The following is a 26,137-nucleotide window of genomic DNA, read 5'->3' on the forward strand; positions in this document are numbered from 1 at the left end:
AAGCTTGACCTAGACTACATGGTCCTTGTGTATAATTTCTTAAAACAAATCAATGTCTTTGTCTGAACCCCCTGTCTCTTGTAAGGCCATGTCCACCTTGTTCCCACCCGCTTCGCTCGAAAAATCGTTTGTTTGTATCATTACAGTTTATCCCTGCCTACACCTCGTCAATCAGCAATGAATGTGCCACAACATCGCCACCTAGGCCCCATCCCATCCATATTTTTTTTTTCTTGTACTCCTTAACCTCGACCAAGCCGCGAGTCTTTCGGCTCCCCAAGACTAATAATATACATTAAGACGACAATCATGATTGTAAAATCAATAAAATAACGGCTCCGTAATGCCTGCTGGCGCTTGAGCCTTAAAATAAAGATAAGCTAAAAAAAAAAATGTGTGAACTGCTAAGCGTTAAAAATTTTCAACTCGCAGGAACGAAATTGCGCTTTCTGGTGCAGCACTAGCAAATTTTTCGCTCACAAAAGTGAAAACGTAGCCGTAGCCGTTCGATAACTGCAAAATGTTTACTTTTCAGTTAACGAATGCCGTTCGATAACTGCAATGCATTCTAGACGTCAAACGGATGTCAATCGACGTCAGATGCAATATAAGTGCATCTAAATGTGCAGCGCAATGCAGCTGTCATTGGAGTTTGACATCAGTTTGAAGTTTAGCGGTCCGATAACTGCAACACTGTTACTATCGAATTGCAGTTAAAAAGCATTGCAGTTAAATGACTTGCAGTTATCGAACGTCTACTGTATTTATTTATTTTCGAGAAAAATTCGCTTAAAAGTACCCAGATAAAAAAATACAGTAGAGTTGCAATAAAATATCATTAAAATAAATAAAATACATTTTTTTTAGAAGTATAAGTATATTTATTTGTTGATGTATTATGATTCCAGTTGAAAACCGAATTTCGAACTCGCGAAAATTAATTTTATTCGCGTTCAACTTATAGCGCATCATTGCGCAACTAGTGTACATTGTTCGCAACCAGATGCGCTATACAGCGCACCAGATGCGCAGTAATGAAACTTGCGACTAATAGGCGAAAAATTGATTGTCGTGAGTTCAAAAATTCGGTTTTGAGCTGCACACATAATATTAAGCCCCAAACGCAATCCAACGGAACGGCGACGGAAACGGAAAATTTGACAGTTAGCTCATATATTTTCTGTCAAATTTGCCGTTTCCGTCGCCGTTACGTTGTATTGCGTTTGCGGCTTTATTGATGTACATTAAATTCTATTGTTTTTATATCATATCAATTAATGTCCCATATTGTTATTCCAACAGACGTACAATAAAGTCTATTGTCAGTAAAATGTCGACAATAGAATTACAGTCGCGATTCGCTGGTTGGGCTACGACCTCGGCCCAACTAACGAATTCGGTTTTTTAGTTGGGTCAACTGACAGCCATTTGAACACGTATATTTCGACTTGAACATCACAAATGATGTCCACACAGCAAAAAAATGTAATGTGCTCCGATGTAATTCACACTATGTACTAACATTCCTATGTAAAAGGTATTTTTAGATGTATCATTACATTCGCTTTGACGTAATATTACATCGCTCTTCAAATTACACACAAATTAATTCGTTTTCTTGATTACGTTTTATTTGCGTATAAATACAGGGGTCTGCGAAGCGGCCATGTTTCTGATGCCAGCATAAAAATCATCGATTAATTTAATAAGAAGGCGTAATCATAGTCGTCGAAAACCTGCCATTGAAAATATGTTTTAAAAATCATGATATTTTGGTGAAGTAGTGCGCTTGGTGCTGATTGAATAATGAAAATTTATTGAGGGTATCTATCTTCTTGATGAAATACACCTCGCATTCATACTTTCGCACAAGTTCTTGAAAAATTATGAAAAAATAATTACGTCCATTTGGAAAAAATCAATTCGGAATAGTGTTTTGTTTACAAAATAGAATTGTCAGTGGGAAACCCAACACAATGGGAAACACAAAGATGTTGGCTATTGTCAAACGTAGTGGGTAGGATTGCGGGTGCCAGATACCTGTATAAATACATAAATATTACAGTAATATTACATAGATATACACAGAAAAAACAAACATTGTTCTAATAATTATTTTGCCTTTTTGATTTAAAAAGCGTTTGATTTTGTTTGAAATAAAAGTAGGATTGATTAACGCAAAAATTATGCTTTATAACACTTTATATACGCTAGCATTGAAAGTGTTTCGAAACAAATCATTTTGCATAAATAAAAGTTTTTCCTTTTAACGCAAACATTGTAAAACTGTTGAACCATCCATTTAGAATTACTCTTCTTTTTTTTGCCGGTGTCAGTTATTGTGCGTGATTTCTTGGTGACGGATTGAGCCGACCTTTCGTCAACCGTAAATAAATTGGACTTCTGGAATAAAGTTTGCCTGCTGACTCCGCCAATTTCAACAACTAGGTAATTTATTAGCTCATTATAAATACTGCATCTTGATTTATTTGCGACTTTGCCGATATAATATTCTCGCATTTGCACAAAATTCCACGCGGCCCAAACCAACTGAAAGGTACGGCCGCGCTCTTACGATACACCGCACTGAAATGAACTGTCATAATATGTACACAAACATTATTGTTATTCCTTACGGAACCTGAGTCCATCAGCGGAAAATAACAAATTTCTTAAATATTCATCGATTGTACAGAAAATATAATGGCACACGAAAACATTTTGATCAATGTCCGGCACCGACAAGCGAGTGTCAACACAGTGTACCATTGCCTATACGCATTTTACTTTTTGGGACTGGATCGAGCATCACTGGCGAAGCTATTTGGAAAATCGAAATCCATCATATGTAAGTGGATCAACAAATATGAGTGCAACGGAAGCTTTATGCGGAAGCAACGGATGGTCAATTATCGACGTTTTGGGGCAGAGCAACGACAATGGCTGTTAGATTTGTACTATAAAGAATCGATACTATTTATTGATGAAGCACGCGATTGCTTCCAGCAGCACTTCAACAAAACCATAAGTGCTGAATCTGTTATTCGGATTGTTCATACAGCTGGATTAACGTGGAAAAAATCGAAAGAAGAGCGATCCAAATTCGTAAAGCAGACATTCTACGCTATACAGATGAGTTGGATTCCATCAAGTGGCAACTTCACCAGTTTGTGTTTATCGATGAAGTGTCTTTTGACTCCAGAGATATGCTTCGGAGTCATGGATATGGCGTTAAAGGTCAGAAGGTTCTGTACCGAGGTGAATTCAATCGAAAGCCCCGGGAATCATACCTCTGCTTCCTTGGCCAATCGGGAATGTTGGAATCATTTAGGACCGAAGGTACATTCACCCGAAAAAAGTTTTTTGATTGCATTATTAAATTTGCTGCAGAAAAGCGGAAAGTAGAAACGTATCCTGGCCACCATTCCATATGGATTATGGATGGTGCCAGAATTCATTGCGACAAAAATATCATTTTGTATATTAGATCTCTTGGCATTTTACCTATTTTTTTACCGGCTTACTGTCCAATGTTTAACCCTATTGAAGTCATTTTTGGGTTATGCAAAAAAGACATGAAACGGCACTATCAAGAGAACAGTAAGAAACCGCTTTCTATAACAATCACCGAAACTTTTACGAGATTCAGAAATTATTCATGCACTCAACTATTTAAAAAATGTGGGTATATATCTGGGGGTCTTTTTGATCCAAACATCGGTTTGAACCAATCACTGGGCGAATTTGGTTTTTGAAAGGCGTCACGACGTCTACTTTTCGGTATAAATGTATGCAATAATCATGTTCAATAAACATAAAAATCATATTCAATATAAGTCTTTATTTATATTCAAGAAAAACAATGTAAAACACTCAAATCAGATATGGTCAATGTCCATCATATCACCAACTTTTTCTCGCAACCCTTGGCTGATTACGGTTTCCTGTGGAGCACTCGACGTTTGCATGCCACTTATCATATCTTGGCAAATGTTCAGCTTTTCCTTAACTCCTTGAGCCAGCAATTTCACTTCGAATGCAAGATTCATTAGCTCATCCGCTTTGTCACAAAGCTCTGCAACACCGGTAGACAAATTATCCACAATATTTTGAGCAACCGTTAATCCTTGGCGGGTACATTCAATCCGGGTACTTTCGGTTGTCGGCAGAGACCAAAACATTCCTCTCATTTCCACCGGTGGCATTTTCTTCTTCATGTCTTCTTGAACGTGCGCTGGTGATGCGTGAATCGCCGTTGCCCACTGAATCCATCCAGAGTCATGACTCTCAAGATGAGAGTGTTCTTCCTTTAACTCACGGACAAGTACATCCAGATGGACGTTACTGGGAGCTCCAGCTCTATCAGTATCTGCTGGCTGCAAAAGGCACTTGTTTACTGCCTCCCAAATAGCTAATGAGCTAACTGACTGCGAATAAGCAAATGCAAAAACAGTCATCGTTTTTTCACGCCAGTGCAGCATAATTTTTCCTTCTCCAAGTTGGTCGATTCTGATCAAATTCTTCCGTTTAGTGTCCCTTAGATAGATGAATTTAGCGATGTCTCGAATATCGGGTTTCTCATTCTTAGACCAAGACACTTTTATGCCATCCACCTCACTGACGTCCACTTCCCGGCACAAGTGGGGTTCAACGAAATACCAAAGACACTTCAAGACTTCCGCTAGGGTATTTCCCGACACTTTTTCTGGCACATTCTTTTTCAAGTTTACACACAAACCACTTTTCTGCCTGGTGTATTTTTTGACGATGAATTCAGCATGAAAGAAAAACTTGTTGTGTTCTGCATCTACGTTGTCATTTTCATCGCATGAGATGGACAGATTATCTCCGACTTCAACATCGTCTAAAATATACGGAAACTCGTGGTACAGCTCCGATCCACACGCAGCTGCTAGTGGATCCATTTCCTGCTGTGATTCGTCCAAGTACTCTTCCTCTCCCGTACTTAAATTTTCGACAGCATTTTGACTTAGCTGGTCCATCGCTGTAGAGCAAACACAGTTCATAAATTCACTTAAATATTTCAATTTGAAATAAAGAGTATTTTACCTGTGATAAGATGCAGCAGCAGCCGTAGAAGCGATTTGTTGAATACAAAATTTTGGACTTTTTGCCTTGCGATGTGAATTTGACAATTGTTTGTTTTGCTTTACCAGTGCTGGCAAATATGTCAGATTTTTGGTCAATGCGTACCAGTGATAGGAGATTTGGCAATAAAATAGTTGGCAACCATTGAGCGGCCTTTAATTTGGCGAAATAAGCAGTTGGTGCGGCGTGTACGTTTCAGTGAATGACTCAATATACATATGCAACGAACGTTTTCTTTTCTAGGTTCTACCTCACGGTTCTACGATCACCGATCATCGGATTTAAAAATGCTTCATAAAAGAGTGCGTTTTAATTGGAAACAGTAAATAAATACTTTTGCCGGTAAAAGAGATATCGCATGTTTTTAGGGTTAGTTCCCCAAGGAAAATTCCTTCCTGGGACAGCCCAGCTCCCTTCATTTATGCTGAAAATTCGTCGACTGCCATCACACGGATTGACGCCAGGTAGGTCATATATATTTTAAACAGCGTATAAAAAATAACAATTCCTACGACCAAATTAAACAGTAGACCGGTGTGCTACTTTCCACAAAACGGTTCCCTGAATTACGTGGATCTAAGTGGCACCTTAGTTGATTTAAATTAGGACACACCTTGGTTCAATTCATGAAATTTAAATAAGTTTTTTATTTGTATTTACAGATAAACTGCATGATTTAATGTACCTGACCAGCAATAATCCATGCCACAATGTCAAGATGACGACGATATGCACCCTTGTGGGCGTTGCTGCACCAGTAGCTCGCCGGATTTTAGCCAAATCTCGCCAAAGATTGTAGTGTGACATCTCCGTGACCCATTGTTAAATAAAAGAAATATAATGTTTAAGTAACAAAATAAAACTGAACTATACAATTGATTGAATTAGAAAGGAAAAGATAAGTAGATGCTAAAGGAAGGGGTTTCTATTTCGGGGAATTCGAAGTTTCATTTCTGGATGAAAATATTCTATACTCTAGTTTTCCATAATGTGACTTTTTTGATTTGACAGATGTAAAGTTTCATTTTGAATGTCCAAACTTTTGATTTCAGGGCAGCATGCGATTTTTGAAGCATGGGTGTAATAAAAGTTTTCATACTTTTATTTTGAACAGAAGCAACTCTCTACGAAAAAGAACCAACGCAACTTTTTATTTTAACCAACGATTTTCTTAATTTTATTATTGATTTTTCTTTCTGTGTAGCTGCAACCAATTGATTATAACTATGGCTTTGTGAAATTACACAAATTGAACGTAAGAACACATAAAATGATTATGCAATTTCACAACTCGCAACACTGATCATCCGCTTCGAATGTTTTGATCGCACAAGAAGTTTCGCGTCCACCATTTTTTTGCAGCGCAGTTCGCAACACAATCATTTATATTAATTTCGATTTTTCGAAGGTTTGTTGGTGATAAAATATTTATTTCTGTTTGCTAAAGCATTCTCTGATGTGATTTTATTACAGGTTTATTTGAAACGGGCATCGATAACACGGAATTCTCGACTTTAATGGAGTTGTTTTGTGCCGACAGTTTCCCGATGGAAGGAGCGGCAGTTTCATCTATCCAGTCCGTTATGTACCAAACCGGAGGCCAGTTTAGAAAGCCAGTGTGGTAGTAGCGGATTGTTATTTATATTATATATTCGCTCGGCTACGACAGCCAGGAGGCAAATTTAGAAAACCAGGAGGCCAATTTAAGTGATACCGGTTGTGCAAACAGCAAGATTCTACCCGGTGCGAAGAAAGTGATTTGTTATTCTGGCTGCATCCACCAGTGACTTGCTCTGATCGCCAAAAAAATCCATTCTCCACAACTTCGTTAGAAAATCACTTGAACTATGGGTAAGGTAATAATTGTTATTTATTGTTTTTTTATATTCTTGTATTTCCTGCAGTGACGCCCAATCCCGTTTTCCGTGTTTACATTGAATTTTGACGTACGGTTGCTTTTTAGTTGGGCCATCGCCCAACCAGCGGAGGCCCAACTAAAAAGTGTCCAAAGTATTAAGATCCCAACCAGTGAATCCCGACTGTACAATAAATTCAATTGTAAAGGCCACCTTAAGGCTGCCTCACACCTCGGGAAAATTTTCCAGCGGATTTTGAGCCCCGTGTATTTTAAATGGGGCCGGGATTTTGATTTTCCGTGTCCAAATTCCGAAAACATCGCATATGCAAAAATGCATGGGGAAAAAATCCGCGAACCAAATTCCCGAGGTGTGAGGCTACCTTTACACCTTGTGAAAATTTTCCGTCTGATTTTGGTCCCCGTGCATTTTAAATGGGCCGGTATTTTGATTTTTCGTGTCTAAATCCCGAAAACATCGCATATTCAAAAATACATGGGGAAAAAATCCGCGGACCAAATTCCCGAGGTGTGAGGGCTACCTCACACCTCGGGAATTTGGTTCGCGGAATTTTTCCCCATGCAAGCCGGGTACCGAGGTTATTTAACTACAGTAGCCGTTCGATAACTGCAAAATGTTTACTTTTCAGTTAACGAATGCCGTTCGATAACTGCAACGCATTCTAGACGTCAAACGGTTGTCAATCGACGTCAGATGCAATAAAAGTGCATCTAAATGTGCAGCGCAATGCAGCTGTCATTGAGTTTGACACCAGTTTGAAGTTTAGCGGTCCGATAACTGCAAAACTGTTGCAACTATCGAATTGCAGTTAAAAAGCATTTCAGTTAAATGACTTGCAGTTATCGAACGTCTACTGTATTGTCGCGCTTATCTTTTTCTAGACTTTCGCGGCGGTCTTACTCTCGCAGGCTCGACTGCGAAGGTAGACGTCAAGATAGCCGCCGGGTTAAAAGATAGGGAAAATTTTCCCTCTCAAAACAAAACCACGTGCTTTCCGCCAAATGACAGCAGTACTCGATTGTATTAGTGAGAGGCAACCGGAGTCATTGAGTACATGGAGAGTGTTTATCATGACAAGTGCATACGGAGGGTAAGTTTTTATTGACTCTGTCGTGTTTAGTGACTGTTGCGATTACCTGAGAAGCAGCCAGCAGGACGCCGCAGAATTCTATAATTTCCCGATATGCATAATAATTGCTTGAAAAGTTGTTTCCGCTGCATACAGTCTAGCCTCAAACAAGAGGAATTCGAGTCTTTCAACTGTCTGCAAGGTAACATTAATTATGTTTTATTTCTGAGACTGCTGTTGGTAGCGGGGACTAAATACGATGAATCCATAATTACCACAACTTATTGCCCTATAGAAAAATGGATTAAGTTAGGGCTCTGTTTGGTAGATCTTATACCGCAACACACTACGTTGTGAGTTATCTACCGTGTTACGGGAAATGTATGTGACTAATGCGATAAGTTTTTTCTTATACATATCATTAAACGCCTGATTTGGCAAAAAAGCATTAGAAATCTTAATAATATATATTATGCATCTCGAGATAAAATAGAATACTGCGGCTTCCTGTTGGTTGCTTCTCAGGTAATCGCAACGGTCACTAAACACAACAGTGTCAATGAAAATCTCACCCACCGTATGCACTTGCCATGATAAACACTCTTCATGTACTCAGTGACTCCGGTTGCCTCTCACTAATATAACCGAACACTGCTGTATTTCGCGGAAAGCACGTGGTTTTGGTTTGAGCGGGAAAATTCTGCCAATATTTTAACACGGCGGCTATCTTGACGTTTACCTTCGCAGTCGAGCCTGCGAGTGTAAGACCGTCGCAGCATTCTAGAAAAAGATGAGCGCGACAATAACATTAAATTTTTTACGTGTACGTTGCCATTTCGACAGTTTTTCACTCCGCCGGTCTCTGGTTATAGGGTTGCTAGTAGAATCTAAGATGAGCGAAAGCAAAATTTGAACAGACCCTAGATAATGGAATATATAGATGAGCGAAGATAAATCCTCTGCCTCCAAACGAACTGTCAAACGTGTCTCCAAACGAGCATGACGTCACGATTTCAATGGAAATGTTAAGGGCTGTGACGTCATATGCGCGCGAGCACGGTCAATCGTCTCAGCCGTGCTTTCGCTCATCTATAGATTCTACTATCTATAATATTCTTACCTTTTTCTTGCTGCATTCAGCTAAGCCGTACACTCCAAATAATCTAAGCGTTGTTTCCACCTGAATTTTCAGGTACATTTTACGTGCACACGTAGCTGCAAATGCTTCAGAAAATTCAGGTGAAACTTACGTGTCCGGTAAGTAAGATAGTAGTAAGATTTTTTGGGTGTATAACAATTCCACCAATAAATCTAGATTGCTTTGAGAATAGGTCGTATGTGCAAAAGAGAGGCTCTCTTGGTTCACGCTCTCTTTCGCTTGTACATAAGCTAATTTAGCATATTTTGCCAAATTTTCACTTCAGGACGCTAGACAAAGCTATAATCTTTAGATATCTGCCAAGAAATCTGAAGTAAACTTTATTATAGATCTGTAATAATCGAAAGAGAATGGAGGCAAAGAGAGACTCTCTTTTGCACATACGACCTATAGATAGTAGAATCTATAGATGAGCGAAAGCATGGCTGAGTCGATTTTTTTGCCCGTGCACACGCGCATATGACGTCACAGCCCTTAACGTTTCCATTGAAATCGTGACGTCATGCTCGTTTGGAGACACGTTTGACAGTTCGTTTGGAGACAGAGGATTTATCTTCGCTCATCTATATATTCCACTATCTATAATACGACCTATTCTCAAAGCACTCTAGAAATATGGTTAAAGTCACCAGCTACCCAGATTTCGAGTCCACTTGACTCAGATCCATTTTGTTGACATACTCAGATTTTGACAACTGCCAATATCAGAAAAATCTGGGTATAAAGCGTTTCGAGTTGTTTCAGGTTAGCGTGTACATTACATTTTTCGCGGAGTCCACCCCTGCTGAGCGATTATTTGGCTGCGTACACACGTCAAAATATCAAATCAAAACATCAGGACTCGCGTGAATCGAAAGCCGCTTTTTACAGCACATTTTAAATTCTCGATTTTCTGCTGGAAATACGCTTATTCCCTGTGATTCACAGTTTACGCTTAAAATGTCTGACCCCAGCTCGAAGGACACGGTCATGAAGACGGCGATGATTTACGTATGCGGAGGTAAGTTTTCATACTTCCGACAAGACTGTACTTGCATTGAAGCATGGTGCTTACTAAAAGATATTTTAGTTACTAGATAAAGATTGTCGCTTCGGTTCCCTTTGTTCTGCTGTCCGAAACATGTGTGGTACATACCTGTCAAATCGTATGGATTTTCCTTCTTTGACATTTAGCTCCCCTATCCTCGCCAGCAAAAGATGTTCCGGACAGCGACGACAGCGACAATCTTTATCTAGTAACTAAAATATCTTTTTGCTTACTGCGATTCGCGTTTATTCCGCAGAATGTCATCATGAGAATGAAATGCGTCCCCGGGACCCAATCCGTTGCCGTGAGTGCGGATACCGTATCATGTACAAGAAACGTACCAAACGATGTAAGTATTTACGCGGAGAATAATTCTGCATCCTTTTGAATCTTTCGTTGTTTGGATTCGAGGGGGCATTGGGGAAAAATAAGTCATTGAATGTTTTGTTCATTTTTTTCAGTGGTTGTATTCGATGCCAGATAAATATTAGGACCGACGGAATCTTTAATATGTAATGATCAAGATTATGCGAAATAAGTTTTTGATTATAGTTCTAAGGTATGTAAGAAATGTTGAAACAAAGAGTGTTCATTAATCCGAAATTGCTTCCTACTGATGATTTAATAGATATGATTTATTGCACCGATTTCATCACTCTTCAATTATCGTTGGTTTCTTCAGATACCTAGTCGTATACGTAGCAACTTGCTCAGGTCACACAGCTTTGATTGCTCTAAGGGTAAATGTGAATGATTCGGCCAGATTTTGCCCAAAATGGCACAATTCCAGGTTCTTTTATTAACTTCTCGGTTAGGTCCTCAACGTAATTCTGTCGTGTATCAAAGTTCCTTGATTTTGTAGAAGTCCTTTCCAACTGAACAAAACTGATGCATCTATAGCACACCGTGAGAGACGTGTTTTGCATGTTATTAAAGTTATTAAGGCCCGATGCCCACGTAGCGTCTTTTCGACGCAGAGTACACGCGGCGGTAAAACGACGCAGGTGGGCATCGAGAAAAGGCGGCAACGCAGCGTTTCCGCGCCGATACACACCTGCGTGTTTTCAACGCCACGGGCACGCAGCGTTGAAAAAACGCTACGTGGGCATCGGCCCTAAAGGACTGACTCGGGGGCTATATTTTATGATATTTTTTCAAAGCATCAAATGCGGGGGGCACCGATTCTGATGATGCAATGCACTTGAATTTGTTTTACACAGCTGTGCAAAAAAATCCCAAACGTTTTATGGCTTCATCACGGTAGGGGCTGCCTATCGATTGTGATTTTTTTTCGCACTTGTAGACAAATTTGATGCACTTGTTTTCATGGCTTTGATATTAACGCATTTGTCCAAAAGTACACGCGGCGCTCCCCAAAGGAAACGACGCACCGCGTTTTTTGCTGGCCGTATACTCGATTCTTATGGAGAGATAACATTGCGGCGTTTCCTAGGGTGCGGTTGTTCCTTTCGAATGTGGAATGCCGCGTGGAACCTTGTGCAAATGCGCTTTTGGAAACATTACAACAGCCGCGCGGCGTATCGTATTGACAGCACCCTACAATATATAAATCGAAGAGGGTTTTGCCGTTCTGTGAAGCCTGCTATCGGCTCACATGTGATATATTCGCTAATGACAAACCATGGTTCAATGTCGGCCACAACATCTGGAGAATGTAAGTGTCCAATTTTGGTTCAATAGAATATCTCGCGCGTGAATAGCCTTTTTTTTCGTCAAAATGAAGGCAAATAACTTTTGATTTATTTTCACAGTACTAAAATCGAGTTCAAAAAATGGAATCGAGAAAAGCATCATCACCATTGGGGGATAAATTTGCATTTTCTTTCGGTTTATGCTTATTTTGAATGAGACAGGCTCACAATATTTCCGCTAGGAGTCGTGGCGATCGCTTGGAGGAATTCATATCGCAGAGCACTATCGCCATGTTGATGATGATGACTATGCCTGTCATTCTGTCAAGTCATGATGGTGAAATTTATTCCCCGTACAGCTGATTGAGTACCGTAAAAGATAACACAAAGGTGTTTTGTTGGATGTGTTTTTCGCGTATTCCTTTGCAAAAGAAAATAAAAATACTTCCGTAAAATATACGTTTTCTAAGAGCCGAACCAGTGATTCAATCCGGGAAGGGCAACTAGTGGTTTACGCAACAGTGCATTATGTTCAACTTTGACGGGGACTTCCGTCGACGACCGCAGCAGAATCTCGGTGGGGCATCGCAAAAGTCGGACCGTCTAACAATCATCCGCAAGGCGCAGCATGAGCGCCAAAAGCGAGAGGATGCCCGCCGCCAGCAGAACGGGGCCACGGTGATACAGAGTGCCGTACGGAGTTTTATCCAGCGGCAAAGTGTGAAGAAACGGGAACGGGTCAAGTTCGACGAGTATCGCAGGACGTGTGGAATTCGCGATCTACAGGACTTGGAGTATTTGGTGAAGCGGATCGAGTTCTTCTATCACATCCGGAAGGATGGTGAACGATTGGTGAGTTTGTAAAGTGGGATGGACGGGAGATCGGCGTTAAGAGGCAACAAGTTTCGTCTCATTAACAAAGATCATTGAACCGGGCTGACGTATCAGAAAATCGATGGCAGTTTGGGGAGGATGTCATTGACCTTTATCTAATGTTCCAACATTTATTCCTTATCCAGATTTGTTTGTGCCAATACGTAATTAAAAATCCCGCTGAAGTATTTGGCGTTGCCGCAGCACAATCAATGTGGACCCATCGAATCAAGAAACTACTTGGATTATGCCTGCAGCAAATATTTATTCCGGAGCATTCCCCCGTAAGTGCATTTTTCATCAACTAACGTCAAGTCTAAGACGTAATCCATTTTTTTTTGTAATTGGCAGACCATTCCAATGCGAATGCTGGAAATATTTTCTTCCAACACCTATATCGAAAAGTACATCCCGAAAGACAATCCGCATGCCAGTCGAACTTATCTGGAGAATATATTCTGCTACCTCATTCGGCAGAAATATTTCAAAGTCGTACGACAGCTGATCGAGGAAAAAATTCCCGCAATAGATGAGGATACCACTTCGATTCCAAACCCGATTGCCGATGCTCTGCTGCAGATGCTGCTCCGCCCGTTGAAGTTGCTACCCACATCAAACGAAATGTTCAACAAGAACATCCTGCAGTCGTTCACGTTCCACATTCTGTCGCCGGCGTTCTCCGACCAGGTCAAGCACTACATTGTGCCCTCGTTGGCCAGGAGCGGCGTTTTCCCGTACATGTGTTTGCTGCGGTACATTGCCGAAGAGTATCAGCTGCGGTTGGACTATCAGAACACAATTCTGATAGACATCGATGACGAGATGGACGATGGTGTAGCCTCGACTACGGTGACCACGAAGGCTGGGGAAAGCTCGGCCGGTGCATCGAAGAAGCCTCGAATGAATCGCGAAAAGGAAACACTGGTGCTGTCCAGTTCGCTGCTCTATTGTGTTATGAAACTCGGAGACGATGAGTTGGGTAAGTGTTTATGATTATAGTTTAGTGAGCGTGGTTTGATAATACTCGCCGTAACGTTGACCGAGGTTCTTGCTATCTCAACTAGGGGTGTAAGCATTTTATATGGGTTTTGGGACGAATTGACAATTGAACCGTTTGTTTGAGAAACTGCATATGTAACATTTTTGATCAAAATGAGATTTTTATATATTCTGAATCCTCGTCTAAAAATACGTATTCTGGAAAAAAATACGAAAAAAAATTGTGTTCAGGAATGTATGAAAATGTTTTCGTTTGTTTGAGAAACTACATATATCCACGTACTTTGAATAGCAAATGTGGAGTACTGCTTACATTTTTTGCACTGAAAGTGCCCCAGGGTGCAGGGGCAGCAGGGACTATGTCCAAGGGCTTGACGACCCCTCCCCATGGCCACTGCGAGTTAGGGGGCCTGCCTAGGATGTGGTGGGGTTTGACAGTGGGCTCTGTTGAACCTCTACAAAAAGCTGCATGTGTCCATAAGCAGGCCCTATCAAACCCAGTCAACACATGAACGTATATGGTGTCGTGTAGGATGCTGAAGTGCAGGCGATAGAGGTACTTTTCCACACAACATGTATGTATATCGTCTCCAATTTAGCATCTTGTATTGCACCATGTGCGATTTTATGTAGACTGGGAAGCGACCGTGTGCCGCTCAAAGCGCACAAGCCCAACACGAGTGCCAACCGGCACATCAGGATTAATACCAGTGAGATCCTAATTACGGTATACTGGTCAAGGCAAGTGACAGACACGCGCGCGCGAAAGTAATGCAAAATAAACGACATGTAAAATGAACGTAAATTTACATTCTTACTTAACGTCAAATAGAGATAAAATAGGGGTTGCTGAATAACATTAGCTTTCCGATTACTATCAAGTATTTTCAATCCCGTTTCTTTTTTACTTTTCTTACGTTAATTAAATGGTAACGCGGGCGCCTTATCCGAAATTCAAATGAACAATCGCTCACTATGAGCGATTGATTGTTTGTTCTCGCGAGGGATGAACAATTGAACAAATTAAGGAAATGCTAATACTGCTGTGTAGAAGTTTCATAGGTCACATCACTTTCCATGGTGAATCCCGATCTATGTTACTGATTACCCCACCCAACTAACACTACTTCCTTCCCGTGGTAAATGTGGAGATGCAGAGGTATTCTCGGTCTCTAGTAGCAACAATTACCACACACTCACATTCCCTCCCTTTCCCAACTGACTGTAAGGACTTGGCCGGCGCCGTTATTGATCAATATATGCGAGCTGCTGAAACGTGCACTTCGAGAATAGTTGGTAAATCCCAACCACTATTTACTTGGATCGTAGTGCAATTTGCACCAGTTCTGATCAATCACGGAGTAGCAACCATTGATATGTACAGTCAGTCTAAGCTAAGCTAAGCTAAAAAAGCTGAAAGTGCCCCAGGGTGTTGAGTTTTGGCAAAAACTATTGATCTGTATCGAAGAAATCGAAAGATTCGGTGCAAATTTGTTCAAAAACAGTTTTTTGTTGTTTTCTCGAAAAAGTGTAAAATGGACTTTCAAACAAATGATTCAATAAGGTATTTTATGAGACGTTTCGCGGTGGCCCGATTATTTACTTTTGATGTTTTGTTTTGATATGATTCTGCGTGAACATTCCGTTAGGTCCGAACACATAATAATATTTTAAACGTTTTACTTTTCATTCGTGTTTTCTTCAGCTTTTCATGCTTAGAATGCAATGGTATGATTAAACTAACGACACGTTTTACGAATCATATGAAAAACTTTGGTAGCTAAAGCCCTGGTAGCCAAAAAAGTAAAATAGGTAGAATTGATGATGGGACCCATCGAAATGTTATGCCCGAAATTACCAAACAAACGGGCTCCCACTAATTGTCAAAGTAGATAAATACGAGAAAAACAGCTGTTTCGATCTGTCTCATAAAATGCCTTATTGCTGTCATAGCCATACGATACTACTGCCAACTGGTTTCGGGTCCCAAGTGATTGAAAGCAGAACAAAGCGCGCCGAAGCGAAGGAGATTACATCTTTTTGGAAGTTCACGTGAATCTATGATCACGAATGAGAAGGACGCACACCTTCGAGAATCCTCCCTGGAATGTGCCGTCTTTCGTTCTGACGAATACCACCCAAATGTTACCATCCTTCTCTGAAACTCAGCCTAATTTCCACCTCAATAGTGGTGGAAAATTGTCTTATTTTAGCACAACAGATGGTCAGTAGTTAATGTTTTGCACTACTACTTGGACAACAACGGTTAATATCTCATCGCGCAACAGGATCCTATTCCTCATAGTGCGCTTGAAGTGATTTCACTGCAGCTTCCCAAAGGCCACTGAAAATGGAGACCCTGCAGGAACGAATCGAAACTCAATCGGTGATAATTCTATCAACACGCTCGGCGGGCCACTACCCGGGATGCGGGTGGTCGTCGACCAACTTGAATTTGCGAGCGTTAGGCAGGACATCAGCAAGGAACTGAAGCAGAACCTTCTGGTGTTTCGCCAGGCTGTTGCAAGACAAGGGGTGGCTGGAAGTGAGAAGGCCGACAAAGGTATCCAGACCGAGGCCTTGAGGCGATTGATTTCGCTCGGACGGTCAACGGAGAAAGGACTGTGTCGAACCCGAAAAGACCCAGTCAGCATTCCGACCAAGGCGTTGAACGCAAGGCCAAACGACGTGCGATCATAAAGGCCAAACGTCGTTTGGAAGGAGCAGATCGGGAGCAGTGGAGCCCGAAAGGCGTCGACTCGAGAAGGCGGCTTCTCAGCCTAAAAAGGTGCAAGGCACCAACACGACGCAAGTCGGCTCAAAGGGGTATCAACCAGAAGTCGAACGCATTCCAACCCGCTAAGAAAATTAAGGACAGAGGCGAGGACTTGTTGGTTTAAACCGATAAGGAAAAGTACGCCGGAGTCTATGCGGGCGGCACAAAGGTTTTCGGCTCTGGGAGAGAACGTACGAAGCGTTAGACGCACTATGGCCGGGCAACTGATCTTGGTGCTGAAACGTGGAGTACAAGCGAGCACAATGGCAGAAATGCGATATGGCACCAAAGTGCCTCATCTGTGTCAGCAAGACGCAAACCCGTAACCACGTTATGGGTGGACCTTCGTGTCCTTTCGGTGAAGCCGTGCAAGTAACATAGCTGAACCACAGACAAACAGACATAACACATTGAACATTTACTCGTCAAAATCATCGTCGTGCAAACACTAGCGACATCTGTTGATTTTAGTTAGTTGGGCAAATCACGAACCAGATGGCGGTAGTGAGCAAATGTCAAACTCGAGCAAATCCGATGCGCGCGCCACGAGTGATCGATTGGCCAACTAATGATTTTTTGAATTGACTAGTAAATCAGTGAACGATGAAAATTTAACGAGTGTTATGTCTGTTTGTCTGTGGCTGAACTAACTGGTCGCAGTGGAAAATGTACCCAACAAAAGAAAAAAAAAACATAGCCCGTCCAATCTCCCTGATGATAACGGTAACTGAGTGGTGGACGGGTCTAGGATGGCGGCTATTTGTACGACGGGACGGTACACTCCTCCGCTGAGTGTGTCGCGAAAGCCATGATGAATGATGTGTTTTACTGTGGCGAAGGTGGCCAGTAGAACAGTTTAACCAGATGATCGACAGGTTATCGTCCGACCAATCGGAAGCCTGTCGTTATAGCGGGAGATTTCAACGCTTAGGCAGTGGAGTGAGGTATCCGTTCACAAGCGTTACTAAAGGCGCTAGCGAAACTCGATGCAGTTTTAGTCAATGCATATTTCGTAGGAATGTAGTCGAGTCATTGATTGACGTAACGTTCGTCAGTTCTGGTTTAGCACTAGACATGGACTGGAGGGTGGACGAGGGCTACATCCATAGTGATCATTTAGCAATTCACTTTAAGATCAACTACAGCGTGCAGTAGCATTCGAGGATGGAGGATCCCGGTCAGGCCCGTGGATGGAAGATCAATCACTTCGACAGCGAACTTTTCACCGCAGCACTGAAATTCAAGGCAGGGATGCGCTGGTGGCTGGCATATAACGCGCGTGCGAATGCCACCATGCCGAGAAATGACAGAAGCCCGGTATATTTGTGGAGTGCCGAAGTTGCAGAAGTTGGTATTGTTGCCGAATGTCGGGAAGCCGCCGGGCGACCCCTCGACGTACAGACTAATATGACTAATTGACACGGACGGTCTGCCAAGCAATTAGTTCGTGTTTCGTAAGGGTAGGTCCACGTTGGACGCTGTAAAGTGGTAAAGACCGCTGAGATAGCGATCCAACGAAAAAGGCGAGGTATTGGATACAGTGCGTTGGTGGCACTTGATGTGAAGAATGCATTCAGAAATAGACCAAAACTGTAAGACCATACATTTCTCATATTTGCAAAGTTTATACTAAGCTAGCTTTGAAAAGTAATCTATTTAAGATTAAAAAAATTTACTGAGAGGATTTGGAGGTTATACTAATCAAATATAAACTGCACATAAAAGAATCTAGGGTCAACCAGGAGAAACGTGGTTACCATAGATGCCATCGCGCTCTCGTTACGCCTGCTTAGCTTACCGGTTGACCTGTACCGGATTTTGAAAAGCTACTTCCAGAGCCGTGTGCTATTACACGAGATAGATGCCACATGTCAGAGAAGCGTTCCTATTACAGCAGGAGTTTTGTAATGATCAATACTGGACCCGGTATTATGGAATCTTTTGTACGAGGGGGAGTTCTAAGACTCAAGTTCCTTCTTGGTGTCAAGACCGTTGACTTCGCCAATGATGTAATGCTAGAGGTCTACGGGAAGTTAATTCTCGAGGTAGAACTGACCGCAGCACATGCGATATGTACGGTGGCGGATTGGAGCAGCCATGTTGACTATACCTGTAAGTTACTGACAGGCGTGCTGTATCTATTCTTATCCTTGGTTGACAGATGGCAGCGCGAGTGGGGGTAACTTCTTGAAAGGTAGGTGGACCTTCCGGCTGATACCTAACGCATCTAGCTGAGTGGGGAAACCTCGTGGGGAAGTCCACTTCCATCTGACACAATTCTTGTCGAGCCATAGCTGCTTTCGACTGCTTTGACTGCCCATGTGTTGACGAAACTGCAGAGGACATACTTACGAGTACGTGAAGTACGAAAACTAATTAGAAAACTAATAAAATATTGCCCCATCAATACCTCATCCATCTATGGTTCGATCTGTGTGTGTGTGTTTTTTTTTTCTTAAGCAATGGAGGAGGAATCTGCTCAACAGACATCCTGGGTTGTCCAGGAAGTGCGGGGTTAGGGACCACTTCCAACAGCAAACGAGGGAGGCAGGACTATATCCCCGACCCCGAGTTCGTCCACAGGGCACCGATATGACCCATGAAGCCGACTCCGAAGCCTTGGACCACCTCTTATTTGCGCCTGAACTAGACATTCCTCGAGTCCACGCGCCATCTTCTGTGTAGCTCCGAGACGATTTGGACGATAGCCGATAAAACGGCGTTCCAGCCAACTTCATCTTTACACATCCTCCAAACATGTGGCAAGCATGTGGTCACGCATTGCGCGAAAACGTGAGCACACGAACAACACGTGTTCCGCCGTTTCCTCTAAACCTGCGCACACCAAACACTCGGGCGAGGCCGAGCAAGCCAGCTGCGTTACCTGCACTGTGATTTTGCAGCACGCTTAAACGCCGGGCACATCGAACCCCCCATGGGGTGCTTGCTGTTCACAGCTTTGCTGGAACAAATCAAACAATTGGGAGCGTTCGTGCTGCATTGTGCGTTATGTCCCTCTAATCCGCAGCGTCGGCAGAGATTGCTTCTGTCAGGGTCTTTGCAGTCCCATTGCTTGTGCCCCGGTTCCAGGCACTTGAAGCAAACTTCGGGTTGCTCGTATATGCCCACAGGGCACCGACCATCCCACCTTGACGCTCCCTAACTTGACTACCTTGGAGGCATCCGCTGCAGATAGCCGAACCAATGCCACCTGCGTCCCTGCCGGACCTTTCCGTAATCGAACAGCTGTGGTGGGCGTCTCCACTTCACACTGTCGCCGCAGTGCTGTGACGAGCTCTTCGACTTCGGTGATCTCGTCCAGGTCTTTAACCCTTTGATTCACCTCCGTCGTGAGTGCCCACACTTTGACCGTCTCGCCTAGGACTTCCTCCGGCAACTTCTTGTAGGCGGCGCCCTTTTGCAAGACGCTCCGCTTCAGCTCAAGGATCATCTCGCCCGTCTGGGTACGTCTTATTCGACGTACGTCAGCGCTGAGTTCACCGAGCTTGACGTCACTCCTCATTGCCTTCAAGACGTCCGAGTCCGCCGCCGTGATGACTAGGGTATCTCCCCTGGAGCGATTGGCGCCTACCCTAGACTTCTTGCTACCCTCATTCGCCTGGGCCTTCTTTTCGGCCCTTGACGTCTTTGGTTTCCTCTTGTTCTTGAACAGGGTCCAGGAGGCGTCATCCCCCTTTATTTCCCTGGTCTGGTGCGGCTGAGAGCTCTCAGCCTGCCGTGACCCCTTACCACCGTCTTTCCTGGTCCTTCTTCCCCCGGTTTTGGAGGTACCTGGCCGGGGTTCAGCTTCCCAGCCCCACTACCCTTGTTCGGGGTAGTAACCCTCCGCGTTTTGGAGCGGCCCCCAGGGAGCTCATCCCCTGGAGACTGTCTCCCTCGTTTTTGTGTCTGCCCCGTTGGAGCAGTCACCCCCGACGTGCCCGCGAATACATGAGCCTCGGTCTGTGTAGACTTTAGCATCACCGTCTTCGCTGGCATGCCCTCGGTCGATTCGAACTTGCCCGAGTCCGCGAATCCTTGGGCCTCAGTCTGGAAAGACCTCGACTCCACGGATTTCACGGGTTTACACTTGGCCGTCCCGACCGCCCTCTCCAGCTTGGCATCCAACATCGACTTTCGAAGTTTCAGCAAGCTCCTCTTGAGGTGCTTACTGATATTATGCTTCGATTCGATATTGCATATTGCCTCTGGCCTCCTAGGCGGAGACCTGAACAACCCACCTCTTGCGAAGGGGTTGTCACCTACTGTACTACCACTAATTGAAGAATTGACTTGGTTTTCCATTTTGGTCCTACGAGTTGCTCCTACGAGGTCCATCACGCCAGAGCCCAGCACGACGCGGTAAGGGACAATTACTGTGGAGGGTGCCCAGGTACCCTACAGGCTCCGTTAAAGGCCTAGCTCATTATTTCACCCCCCTGGCCATGCATCCCCTAGGCACGGCTCGCTTAACGCCTTAGGACGCTTAACGCCTCGGCACGGGTCGCTTAACGATGGTCCTCTTGGTCGCACCCCCTCACTCTAGCTGATGGCAGAAGAACAACAGTGCCCAGGCTGCACTACCACCTAAGTACAAAACCCTTAGCTGGCGGTCGATTGTCATCGGAAGACCCGTGGAAGCGTGAGATTGGAACTTGTGAGGACCAGAGCTGTGTAGGTCGCTCCTTCACAGATGTCAACTCACCATTTCGCAGCCAACTCTGTCACTCACTTACTCTTACACCCTCATTCGCTCTTAGTCACTCACTCGCACATTTATACCACTCATCATTTTTACTCGCTCACTCACTCTTACTTGCTCATTCTATCTTGATTCATTCACTCCCTCTTACTCACTCGATTTTATTCATGCACTCATTCTTACTCACTTACTCACTCGCTCCTTCTTACTCACTCACTCACTCTTATTCACTCGCGTCGAGTCAAGTACGAGACACTGAAGACGACCACACAGTTGTGGTCGAAATACGTAGTGGAATTAAATGGAGAGTACTAAACTCGTCTTAGACGGATGGATGGGTTTAATGTTTCATAGTAGAATGAACGAAGCTGAGTGGCTGAATGTTATTCGTCAATCACAAAGCTTTGATTGCAAATTATGCCAAATGACTATTACGCCGAACGATCATTATGGCAAACGGGGTACAATCGGTGACAACCGCAAACGACAGCTCGAGGTATGGCAGCGGAGTGTCAGAGTCAATGCTCAAGTAAGCTTCAAATGGGGTGAATGTCTACGTGAGTGTATATAAGTCAGCGAGTATAGTAAGTAAGTGTATCCCCCAGAAGTAATGCTAAAAAGCATTCCCGGAGGGAAACGACGGCGGGAGCCCAAAATGAATTAGGTATGGTCACGAGAAGTCCCACACTCTTTGGCAACTACTAAGCACGTGTGGTAGTAAATGTGCGTAAATGCATTCTCTCTTGTAAAAAACCCTTCTGGTGGTCTATTGTTATCAGCAGACCCGTGGAAGCATGAGAATTGGAACTTGTGATGACCAGAGCTATGTTTGTCGCCCCTTCCCAGATGTCAACCCACCATTTCGTGGCCCAAATTCTACTATCTACTAATCTATTTATTTCACTATTTCAGAGAAACTCAACACAAATGAACTGTACGGTGCCTACGTGAAGGTCATCTCATCGATGGTTAGTAACATCACCAAACTTCCCCGTATCTCGCTGGAATCGTACCACCACCGGCAGGGCGATTCCAGCGATTCCGAATCCGATTCGGAGGACACACCCATGTTGACCAGCTTGGAGAACCAAACCCTGGCAGATATTATCGGCATGCTGAACGATAACAAGCGGGTCTCGTTTGTGGTGCGGCACATTGACGTCGTGCTGGAACAGTCGGACGTCGTACAGTATCTGTGTCTGATCTGTCACAATCTGATGACCTACAATCGGTTGGCCGTGTACGAATACAAGCTGCTGTATATGCTGGCATCGAAACCGCAGTTTGTTCGCTCATTGTGGTACACATTGACGGCGCAAACGGCTAGTCAGGGTTTCTCGTCGCCGATTTCGTTACTGTCCAAGGGATTGACTATCTGTGAGTATCAGAGGATCACATGAGTGTCGTATTCAAAAGAAGTGTTGTGACAATTTATGACAATGTTACAAGAGCTGAAAACCAGTTGAAGAGAAATAACTATAAGGACAGTTAGTGATTTTCATACAAAATGGTTACGTTTAAACCACTCCACTTGTAGGGAGTTCCATATAAAAGTCGAGGCGTTGTAATTATTTTTAGCTGAAATGGACATAATAATCCAAAATACCTACTAAGAATTGAGAATTTAATCCTCAAACATGATTATTTTGTATGAAAATCAATGCCTGGCGCTATATTTCTATTATTATTATTTATCCTTTTGACCCTTGATGTTTGTTCTATTCCCAATAAAATTGTTGACCTTTTTCTCTTTTTAGCTAAGTATGACTCGGACCGAATCGTGCCCATTTTGGCTTCCTTCTGTGCTTTGTTCGGTCGCCTCATTGCCACACTCAGCGATACGGAATTCTGCCAGGAGAATGTGCTGCCCGGCACCGTTAGCAAAATAATGCCCTTCACTCTCGCAGAAATAATTCCGCTCAGCACGACACTCAAAGAAATCTCGCTTGGACTGGTGGAGCTTGCATTCCCCGAGACGCGATCTTCCCTCAAGGACAGCTACCGGACCATGCTGACGTCGCTGAACAACGAGTCCACCTCGCACTATCGGCTCAAGTGTGACACCAACGAGCAGAGCAAAAACGTGTGGCCCCATCTGATGAAGGTTTGCGTGTCGCTCCTTCGACAGATTCACACCCGAGACCTGCGGAGGGGTTTCTGCCCGGAAGGTCACTGGACGGCTCAGAATCTTAATCTTCCGCTGGACAAACCCACCGATTTGCATCTGTCCCGCGGTAGGCGTGGTCCGCGACCGTTTCAACCTATTCGGGACTTCACTCGCGAGGATGTAGAAGATGGACCTCCGCTTTCAACGAAGCAAGTTCGATCGATTACAATTCTTCGGGAGATTCCATTTGTTGTAGCTTTCAACACACGGGTGGGCGTTTTCCAAGGATTGGTAGCAGCGGACAAACTGCGAACGCAGGGTGATCTGCAAGGATTTCTACAGGGACCGTCCATCCAATTGACCGTGCGGAGATCACATCTTTACGAAGATGCGTTCGACAAACTGAGTCCGCTCAATGGTAGGTTGTTATCTTCCAGGTTATTTTTAATCTACACTGGATTAATTTGTTTTAAAATGTGCAGAACCCGACCTCAGACCGAAGTTTCGTATCGAAATGGTCAACTCAGCTGGTATGCGAGAAGCAGGCATCGACGGAGGTGGGGTCTTCCGAGAATTTCTATCCGAGCTTATCAAGACTGCATTCGATCCGCATAGGGGATTTTTCATGTAAGTTTTGAATTCTGTGCCAAACAGTCTGGCAGAAAATGTTCACATTGTTCTGATCGTTGCAGGATTAGCAAAGACAACATGCTCTACCCGAATCCTAGTGTTGGTAAAATTGTAGAAGATTACCAACGACACTATTACTTTATCGGAAGGATTCTCGGAAAAGCGCTGTACGAGAACCTTCTCGTGGAACTACCGCTGGCGGAGTTCTTTCTATCAAAATTAGCCGGAAAGCACTCTGATGTGGACATTCATCAGCTTGCTTCCTTGGATCCGGTATTACACAGGTTGGTAATTCTTCTGCAAACGATTATGCATAACGGTGGGTAATGAATCTCTTTTCCACAGGAACCTCATGTCGTTGAAGGCGTACGAAGGGGATGTTTCCGATTTGGGTTTAGATTTCACGATAGTATGTGACGAATTAGGTGAAACCAGGGTAAATAACAGCTCACACAACACAATTATAAATATAAGGTTTGTATCGTAAACTTCCTATTTCAGATCGAGGAGCTCAAACCGAATGGAGCCAATATCGCGGTCAGCTCATCCAACCGATTGGAATATATTCAGCTGATGGCCGACTTCAAGCTGAACAAACAGATCCGTTCGCAGTGCCTTGCTTTCCGGCAAGGACTGGCGAATGTTCTGCCCATCGAATGGTTGTACATGTTTAGCAATAAGGAACTGCAGGTGTTGACCTCGGGAGCGGAAATCCCAGTGGACGTGAACGATCTTCGGCAGAACACTCGCTACGGAGGGGACTTCACCCTGGAACACCAAACCATCCAGCTGTTTTGGAAAGTGGTGGAAGAGTTCGATGACATCCAGCGGCGGCAGCTGCTGAAGTTTGTTACGAGCTGCTCGCGACCACCGCTGCTAGGTTTCAAGGATTTGGATCCACCGTTCTGCATACAGAACGCGGGCGATACCGATCGTCTTCCATCGGCGAGCACCTGCATGAATCTGCTGAAGCTGCCGGCCTTCGAGAAGGAGGATGTACTGCGGGAGAAGCTGCTGTACGCCATCCAGAGTGGGGCAGGATTTGAACTGAGCTAAGAGGCAAGTACGAATGCTGGTAATTCGGATATCAATCCATATGTGTATGTGAGTGAGTTAGGTGGCTTTCCGTTGGTTTACGCTGGTGTAAAATTCCATATTTCCTTGTGGTTTAGGTTCCAATCTTTGGCCTCTTTCCGATTGGTTGTGCGAATTGGTACCGAGAGTAGTGATTGTGTGAATAGTTATTCGTATCATAATGAAAGCAATTGTAATTTGATCCTAAGTACATAATTTATTTTTCGAGAAAAAATATTTTAGCACTATCGTCCTATAAATGTTCCAAATTCTCAATTCAATGACAAATTATAGTGATCATTAATTTGGAAACGTGTAATAAACGGCATACTTTATGAAAATATCGAACAGAATGTTTGAATTGTAGAATATTTGAGAAAGATACGAGGAAGTGCAGGCAGTGGAAATTTGCCTATTTCTGCATTTGCGACAAGAGCAGTTAAATATTGGCTCCAAGCCGGCGATAATAAAATATTTTCAAACAAATTGAGAACGATTGAAACCAGAAAATTTTCCAAAACGACGTAGCAAACGAGACCGCTACAAGAAAATAGCGCTGACATCCAAACCGAACGTGTCGTTGCTGAAAAAACTGCGACGGAGGGTTTGTTGACGGTGAGGACATCGAGAGGCACATGCTCGAAATGTCAGAACTCTGAACGGCTTTCGCGACATGTAGATGGTTGGTACTATTTGGTCAGAACTTGCTGCAGTTGTTGCTAAAATTTTCAACACGCTTATGGTGTTGGAGCCAAGGATGTTAACGATCATTCAGAAATTTGCGTTCGATCATTTAGTAGTTTGTCAATAACACATTCCAGAAGCTGAATTTCAAAATATGTTGTATGGTGGACTTCTAGTGCGAAGGTTTTTCTACAACTTTGCCTAATGGTTCGTTATTAGAATTCATCTAATAACGGAGTTAGAGCGCTAGTTGCAGCAACTTAAACTAAATGATTGGAATTTTGTTATCATTTAGTCTAAGTTACTGAAACTATAGCTACAACTCCGTTACTAGTGGAATTCAAACAACAGACCATTAGGCAAAGTTGTAGAAAAACCTTCGCACTACAAGTCCACCAT

The 26,137-nt window shown here is 43.4% G+C and overlaps 3 protein-coding genes, 1 long non-coding RNA gene and 1 pseudogene across 5 annotated transcripts; 4 read left to right on the plus strand and 1 right to left on the minus strand.

The window, feature by feature from the left end:
• The first annotated feature begins 2,231 nt into the window (after window positions 1-2,231).
• On the plus strand, window positions 2,232-5,965 carry LOC134225566 (uncharacterized). The gene is made up of 3 exons (XR_009983273.1): window positions 2,232-2,448; window positions 5,353-5,573; window positions 5,772-5,965. It is a non-coding gene; the product is annotated as an uncharacterized LOC134225566 (long non-coding RNA).
• Window positions 2,704-3,785, plus strand: LOC134219791 (uncharacterized; annotated as a pseudogene).
• On the minus strand, window positions 3,845-5,122 carry LOC134221137 (uncharacterized). Its single transcript, XM_062700325.1, has 2 exons — window positions 5,071-5,122; window positions 3,845-5,005 (listed from the first exon to the last, which is right to left on the minus strand). Exon 2 carries the CDS (start codon window positions 5,001-5,003, stop codon window positions 3,879-3,881), a length of 1,125 nt encoding a protein of 374 aa, XP_062556309.1. The 5' UTR covers window positions 5,004-5,005; window positions 5,071-5,122; the 3' UTR covers window positions 3,845-3,878.
• Window positions 5,966-10,027: 4,062 nt separating the features above from the next.
• Window positions 10,028-10,812, plus strand: LOC134221138 (DNA-directed RNA polymerases I, II, and III subunit RPABC4). The gene is made up of 3 exons (XM_062700326.1): window positions 10,028-10,214; window positions 10,498-10,590; window positions 10,703-10,812. Exons 1-3 carry the CDS (start codon window positions 10,154-10,156, stop codon window positions 10,723-10,725), a joined length of 177 nt encoding a protein of 58 aa, XP_062556310.1. The 5' UTR covers window positions 10,028-10,153; the 3' UTR covers window positions 10,726-10,812.
• Window positions 10,813-12,224: 1,412 nt separating this feature from the next.
• LOC134225559 (ubiquitin-protein ligase E3C) lies at window positions 12,225-25,407 on the plus strand. 2 transcript variants are annotated; one of them, XM_062705742.1, is made up of 10 exons: window positions 12,225-12,745; window positions 12,913-13,050; window positions 13,118-13,745; window positions 22,156-22,620; window positions 23,001-23,768; window positions 23,833-23,977; window positions 24,043-24,264; window positions 24,326-24,416; window positions 24,482-25,039; window positions 25,153-25,407. In XM_062705742.1, exons 1-9 carry the CDS (start codon window positions 12,422-12,424, stop codon window positions 25,034-25,036), a joined length of 3,336 nt encoding a protein of 1,111 aa, XP_062561726.1. In that variant the 5' UTR covers window positions 12,225-12,421; the 3' UTR covers window positions 25,037-25,039; window positions 25,153-25,407. The 2 variants fall into 2 exon arrangements, with proteins under 2 accessions (XP_062561726.1, XP_062561725.1); XM_062705741.1 differs by having other exon boundaries at window positions 24,482-25,407.
• The last annotated feature ends 730 nt before the right edge of the window (window positions 25,408-26,137 follow it).

The sequence above is a fragment of the Armigeres subalbatus genome, chromosome 3, assembly GCF_024139115.2.
Source record: "Armigeres subalbatus isolate Guangzhou_Male chromosome 3, GZ_Asu_2, whole genome shotgun sequence".
Taxonomy (NCBI): domain Eukaryota; kingdom Metazoa; phylum Arthropoda; class Insecta; order Diptera; family Culicidae; genus Armigeres; species Armigeres subalbatus.

Coding starts and splice junctions, on each gene's coding strand:
- LOC134221137 (XM_062700325.1), bottom strand. CDS start 5,003: ATGGACCAGCTAAGTCAAAATGCTGTCGAAAATTTAAGTACGGGAGAG.
- LOC134221138 (XM_062700326.1), top strand. CDS start 10,154: ATGTCTGACCCCAGCTCGAAGGACACGGTCATGAAGACGGCGATGATT. Junction 10,215..10,497: donor GATGATTTACGTATGCGGAG/GTAAGTTTTCAT, acceptor TTTATTCCGCAG/AATGTCATCATGAGAATGAA. Junction 10,591..10,702: donor CAAGAAACGTACCAAACGAT/GTAAGTATTTAC, acceptor CATTTTTTTCAG/TGGTTGTATTCGATGCCAGA.
- LOC134225559 (XM_062705741.1), top strand. CDS start 12,422: ATGTTCAACTTTGACGGGGACTTCCGTCGACGACCGCAGCAGAATCTC. Junction 13,051..13,117: donor TTATTCCGGAGCATTCCCCC/GTAAGTGCATTT, acceptor TGTAATTGGCAG/ACCATTCCAATGCGAATGCT. Junction 24,265..24,325: donor TTGGATCCGGTATTACACAG/GTTGGTAATTCT, acceptor TCTTTTCCACAG/GAACCTCATGTCGTTGAAGG.